The sequence below is a fragment of the Galeopterus variegatus genome, unplaced genomic scaffold (genome assembly GCF_000696425.1).
Source record: "Galeopterus variegatus unplaced genomic scaffold, G_variegatus-3.0.2 Scaffold6673, whole genome shotgun sequence".
NCBI classification, from domain to species: Eukaryota; Metazoa; Chordata; class Mammalia; order Dermoptera; family Cynocephalidae; genus Galeopterus; species Galeopterus variegatus.
In genome coordinates this window covers 25,008-31,745 of record NW_007732784.1, presented here as the reverse complement: position 1 = coordinate 31,745, position 6,738 = coordinate 25,008, and the positions used below count along the sequence as shown (strand labels likewise).

Below are 6,738 nucleotides of genomic sequence, written 5' to 3'. Positions count from 1 at the left end.
TTTTTTTTTTTTTTTTTTTTTTTTTGCTAGGTCATCGTCAGTAGACAGTTTCTGTGCAATCATGACAGGAGGTGCAGGCTGGGCTCTAGTAAATCTGCAGTTTACCATTTCTCTACTAAAACGCCCTAGCAATGTTAAGTTACTGTTTACTTAAAAAAATTGCACTGAGCGCCTACCATGTGTCAAGCCCTGTGCTGTGAAAAGATGCACTACCGCCTTCTGGAAGCTCACCATGTAGGGAGATAACTGCATAGGGTGGTAAGCACAGATAGGAGTCTGCACAGTGTGCTGCCAAGGCCTGGAGGAAAAGCACCTGCTCAGACACAGTCAGATCTAAGATACCCAAAGGAAGTGACCGCCAAGTTGCTATCTGGCGTGTGGTACAGTATGTCCCCACTTGCCACAGACATGGGCTCCCCCACGCCTAGGAGAGAGAGGCTTAAGGAAAACAGAGGATGAAATGAATGATGCTGGTTTCTCTTTCTCATTTCTGAAAGATTTCCCCATGGACAATGGCAGCTACGATTCAGGCCATGGAGAGGAAGATTGAATCGCAAGCTGCTCGCTTGCTTTCCCTGGAAGGTCGAACTGGAATGGCCGAGAAGAAGCTGGCCGACTGCGAAAAGACGGCCGTGGAGTTCGGGAACCAGCTGGAGGGCAAGTGGGCGGTGCTGGGGACCCTGCTGCAGGAGTACGGGCTGCTGCAGCGGCGGCTGGAGAACGTGGAGAATCTGCTGCGCAACAGGAACTTCTGGATCCTGCGGCTGCCCCCAGGCAGCAAGGGGGAGGCCCCCAAGGTAGTCCTGGGCGCCTTGGGGTGGCAGAGCCAAGGGGCTGGGCCTGTAAGCATGTGGGTGAGTGAGTGTGACACTTATGGTTCCAGGTGCCCATGACGTTTGATGATGTGGCCGTGTATTTTTCCGAGCAGGAGTGGGGCAAGCTGGAGGACTGGCAGAAGGAGCTCTACAAGCACATGATGAGGGGCAACTATGAGACGCTGGTCTCCCTGGGTAAGGCTGCACACTCATTTCTCTGTTAAATGGGATTTTGCAAGTCCTCAGACTTCTGTCTTCATGCTGGTTGTTTTCACCTCAGCAATATGTAAACGGCTGGAAACTTTGACCCTGCGAACACTTATCTCTTCCTCCTACTAAAGATGAGCCCTGGGTGATGGAGTCAAAGCTCCCTTCTGCCTGGCAGTTGAGGTTCACTGAGTGCCAGACTGAGAGGTGGTGGTCCCACTTCTAACCGGGCCTGGAGTATGGACCTTTCTGCTCTTGCAGAAACTTGGAGTGGAGAAGGCTCCTACTGCACTCAGATCCAGTGGATAATCGACCCCACATTTGAAGAAGGCTTTTTCTTTCAGCCTTCTCTTATGGAAATGTATGTCCTTTACAGTGGCAAGCCTTGGGGTTAGTGGAGAGTATCGGAGGACCCTGCTTCTTGCAGCAGACATTTTCTCCATGCCCTGAAGCATTGCATACCCTAGGCCTTGAGGCTAGTGCTGCTTTCCTTATTTGATAATGCCCAGGAAGGGCCGGGACTCTTTTTCTTCCTGGGCATATTTCTTCTCCCTGGTGGATTCTGTGTGACCCCGAAGCTGAGGGTAGGAAGGCATGTTTAGTGAGGATGGGAGCAGGTTGCAGACATGATGCTATGTTTCATTTGCAGAAATGACTGCTTCTTAATGTGGACGCTATACCAGAGTTTCTTAACTCTGCCCGACTGACATTTTGGACCAGATAATTCTTGTTGTGGGGCCTGTCCTATGCACTGTTGGATGTTCAACGGCATCCCTGGCCTCTACCCACCAGGTGCCAGTAGCACCAGCTCCTAGTTACGACAATCAAAATTGTCTCCAGACATTGCCAAATGTCTCCTGGGGAGCAAAATTAACTCCTGTCAAAAACTGTTGCTATGTATCAATCAAGAAATTTAGAAATTTAGACCATTCTTGGTTTTCCAGGCTGCCTATCTCCAGCTCTGACTAGAACATGGCAAAAGCTAACCTTCCTGTCTGTCCTCAGACTACGCCATCTCCAAGCCCGAGGTCCTCTCCCAGATTGAACAAGGGAAGGAGCCATGCAACTGGCGTCGCACTGGCCCCAAGATTCCAGATGTTCCTGTGGACCCGAGTCCAGGTAAAGGGTTGCCAGAAGGCCAGGGAGACCAGGTGATCAATTGGAAACAGAAAAGTAAAGGGCCAGGATGAAGTTTCTTTTCTTTCCAGAGAGCGCCAAGGAAAAACACCAAACTTGAATGTTTTATTTAAAATTTATTTATTTATTTATTTATTTATTTATTTATTTATTTATTTATTTATTTATTTATTTATTTATTTATTTATTTATTTATTTATTTATTTATTTATTTATTTATTTATTTATTTATTTATTTATTTATTTATTTATTTATTTATTTATTTATTTATTTATTTATTTATTTATTTATTTATTTATTTATTTATTTATTTATTTATTTATTTATTTATTTATTTATTTATTTATTTATTTATTTATTTATTTATTTATTTATTTATTTATTTATTTATTTATTTATTTATTTATTTATTTATTTATTTATTTATTTATTTATTTATTTATTTATTTATTTATTTATTTATTTATTTATTTATTTTGCACTCTCCATTGAATGTTTTAAATCTATGTTTTTTATAGTTATAACCTCTAGCCTATTCAGCTAACACTCTAGAAACTAATGCTTTCCCTCATGGAAATGGATGGCAAACCTACTCTTTTAGGAAAGAGCCAGCAGCACAGAATTAGGAAAGGACAGAGGAGAACACTGATAGGGAAGGTGAGAGTGTATTGAAGGCAGAATCCATTCATAGTATTGCAAAGAGTCAGCCTTGCCTCCATCTAAGAATCAAATGTCATTTACATCCATTATTAGTTACAGAACATAAACCCATTGACTAGCCACATAGTTCAATATGATTAGAACCACAAATTTATTTAAGGTGAATCTGGTTACCCGATATCATTGTCTCAGATTTTCCTGGAGCCAGTCAGCACCTTTGAAAGTTAAAGAAAGGACAGGTGGACCCAGGACCAAAGCCAAATTCTTGAAGCGATGACCTTGCTGGGTCCTTTGATCAAGGAGACCCCGACTCTGCTGGGCTCCACCCCTGCTTCCTCCAAAAGACCTCCCTTGACTGTCCCCCCTGCCCTGCGTTCCCCTTTCACTCAACACCTGTGTAACTCAGCCGTCTTCCTGTGCTTAACTCGTGTTTCATTAACTGTGTCTTACATGTTTGTTTTTCACCTCAGTTGCATTTTCACTTTACCAAGGGCAGACCCATGTACAGAACTGAACACATTGCCAGTGTTCAGGAACACATTCACAGTTTAGTTCAACAAATGTATTTTGAGAGTCCTCTAGGTGCCAAGGACAGTGCTGAAAGCTAGAGGCTAGGAGGATGCCTAAGAACAGAATACCGTCCGGACGGAAAAGAGGGTTACTGCACAGGCAGCCTCCAGCTTCTTAACCTGGGTGGAGGGTTCATGGTGGGTTGGTTTGATTATACAGTCACGTGTCACTTAACTACAGGGATACGTTCTGAGGATTGTGTTGACAGGCGATTTCATCATTGTGCAAACATCATAGTTTGTTTACACAAACCTGGATGGTACAGCCTACTGTATGCCTCCAGCTCCGTATAGCCTTACAGAACCACCACATATATGGGGTCGTCATTAACCGAAATGTCATCATGTGGCACTTTACTGTATTTAACGTGTGGAGGCTTCCTTGGCTTCCACACCGTCATTCATGAGAGTGAATGGAGGCCAGAAATATGCTGGAGCAAGACCGCCTGCAACACTCACAAACCCCACTGTCCACCTTGAGCCTGTCAGCAGGAATCCTGTGCAGCCTTTATCCTGTCCTCTTCCATCCAAGAACCCAGGACTCCTAGCTCGTCCCTCACCCCATTTGGTGTGGTCTTTCTCTTTGTCAGCCCTCATCTCCTCCTCCTCTTGCCTCCTGCTAGTCCCTCTGGTATGCCAGACCCACCAGACCCTGAGTGCTTCCACCACTCTTACTTGACTAAGCCCTGGCTCTCTCGAGGGCACTGCTTCCCTGCAGCCCTCCTGGTACTGTTGTCCCCTTCCCCACATCCCTCTGACCCCAGGCCTGCAGGGGCAGGTGTCCTCACTCATTATTGCCCCCTTGCCAGTCTCCATTCCTCCTTTCTAGAAACCCCCTTTTTGGGGCTCAGGCCTTGGGGCACCCCTCCCTCCTGGTGATGGCAGTGTCCACATTGAGGTCCTTTGCCCCTTCTCCAACCAGCCCATGGCCATCCTCGCCCTCCAGGTCTCTGTGTGGTACCCCAATTCCAGCAGTTCTTCAATCCTTTGGGACCTACCCACCACTGATCCTGCTGGCTTTTCACTGTCCCAGGCCGTCCTCAGTTCCTGCCATGCCCATCATTATAGTCACCCCCTTGCATTCTGCCTCAGATCCCTCACCCTTCTTTTGTTCATTGTATCCACCTGGCAAAACCATCATCCTGGTGAAATCTGTCTGTGCTCTGCACCTGCACCCACAACCAAGCAGCTGCATGTGGCTGGAGAAGAGCCCACACGCACGCTGCCTGTCTCACCTTATATTGGCAACTAGCGACTTCAAGTGGGCGCTGTGCCCAGTGGTGGTAGCGTCTCAGTGGCCTCCCTAGCCCAGAGGTCAGCAAACTACAGCTCTCTAGCCAAGCCTAGCCCATCTATTTCTGTATGAACTGCAAGCTGAGAAGGTTTTCGTGTTTAAAAAAACAATTTCTTTTTTTTTTAATTAAAAAGAAATACATCACTCTCCCGGCCCTCCTGCCCCATGTCCCTACACCTGTGCCTCTCTTCTCTGCATTTGCTCCTGTGACTCCTAAACTACCAATCCAGGGCTGGCTGGTTACTCACTCAGTAGTGCACGCTCCTGAAGGGTTCAGATCCCCTGGCTGGCCACCTGCCAAAAAAAAAAAATGACCCTCGACTCTCTCGTGAAAGGCCTCTCCTTCCACCTGACACTAGATTGCACCCCAGGCCACTTTATCAAGGGCCACACAAACAATGCTGCCTTGACCCCACACCCTCCAGCAACTGCCCATTTCTCAGCCCTTCTTTGTGGCAGGAGCACCATGTGTGCTTGCCATGTCTTCCCCCTGCCTTCCCACTCTCTTGAACCCCTTCTACCAGGACCCCTCCCATCTCAGTCACCAGGGACCTCCATGGTGCTGAGAGGTGTGTCTTCTTGCTTGGCCTATTTGTAACATCTGCCACCTGGAGTCAACAACTTTGACTTACAGGATACCTGGCTGCCTGCTTCTCTTCCTGCCTCCCTCGCTGCTTTTTCTTTGTGGTTCCTGTTGCTCCTTGGGGCCTTTCAGCACTGGAGCATCTCAGTCCTCACGTGTGTTTTGAGAAATTACATAGATGTCATTATGTTTATCACTCAGTATTCTGTATTTTAGATTTTTCCATGTTGATACATATAGATCAAGTTCATTCATTTTAACAGATGCTTACCATTTCAAAAACAACTATATTACAATTTATTTTCCACTTCTCCATTGATTTGCACTTAAGCTGTGTCTAATTTTTCTCTATCACAAGCGATACTGCAATGAACATTCCTGAGCAGGTCTCTTGTGCAGATGTCCCTCCAGGGAGTGGACCCAGAGCTGGCCTTGCTGTGTCCCAGGCATGCTTGCCTTCACCTCTGCCCCCGCCACATTGCTCTCCCCATGGTTACACGAACTCATACTCACACCTGCAGTTATGAAGCACCTGTGTTCTTACATCTTTGCCCACTTCTCATCGCTGGTCCGGTGAAGGTGAAATGGTACCTGGTTTCAATTTGTGTTTCCCCAGCTGCTAGTGAAGCTGAGCATCCTTTTCATGTGTTTATTTGGTGTCTTAGTCTATGAATTGTCTCCCATTTTTCAGATGACTTGCTTTTCACTTTCTTATTGATTCAGGACTTCTCTGTGTTCTAGATACTAATCTTTTATTATTTGCATTAAAAACATCTCCTAGTCCGTGGCAGGTCTTTTAACTTTGTGGCTCTTGTACAGAAGTTTCACTGTTGGTAGAGTCAAACATACCAGTCTTTTCCTTTATGATCTGTGCTTTTTCTGTCATGAGATATCCTTGCCTACCTCATTCAAGGTCAGAAAGATATTCTCCTATATTTCTTATAAAACTTTCAAAGTTTTTCTTTTCAAATTTAAGTCTTTAATCCATTTAAAATTAATATTTGTATAGGTTGCAAGGAAGGATTTAATTTTTTTCCCCATGAGGAAGACTGATTTTCCAACAAAGTTTGCTGAATATTCTGTCTTTTCTCCACTGATCTGTAATGCCAGCTCTTTCATGAACTAGGTTTCCATATGTGCACAAGGCTGTTTCTGGGCTCTTTATTCTGTTTCACTTGTCTCTTTGTCTATCTCTGTGCCAACACTACTCTCTTTTAACTTTTTAATAAGCCCTAATATCTAGTAGACCTACTGTTCTTCAGAACATTTCTTGGCTATTCTTGAATCTTTGTTGTTTTATATGAATTTCAGAATCTTTATGTCAAGTTCTCAAAAAAATCTACTTCTAGAGTTTCGGCATTAAGTATGATTTTTTGCTATAGTCTTTTGAAGACACTCAGTTTAAAGATGTTTCCTTCTTTTTTTTTTTTTTTTTTTTTTTTTTTTCCGGGTCTGGCAACGGATCCCAACCC

The 6,738-nt window shown here is 44.8% G+C and overlaps 1 protein-coding gene across 1 annotated transcript in view; it reads left to right on the top strand.

Annotated features, from left to right (window-relative positions):
* The first annotated feature begins 445 nt into the window (after nt 1–445).
* Nucleotides 446–6,738, top strand: part of ZNF746 (zinc finger protein 746) — an 18,364-nt gene continuing 12,071 nt past the window's right edge. The window contains exons 1-3 of the mRNA XM_008591125.1: nt 446–797; nt 929–1,010; nt 2,028–2,141. Coding sequence (XP_008589347.1) covers nt 513–797; nt 929–1,010; nt 2,028–2,141 — 481 coding nt within the window. The 5' untranslated portion in view covers nt 446–512. The remainder of the gene's footprint in view (nt 798–928; nt 1,011–2,027; nt 2,142–6,738) is intronic.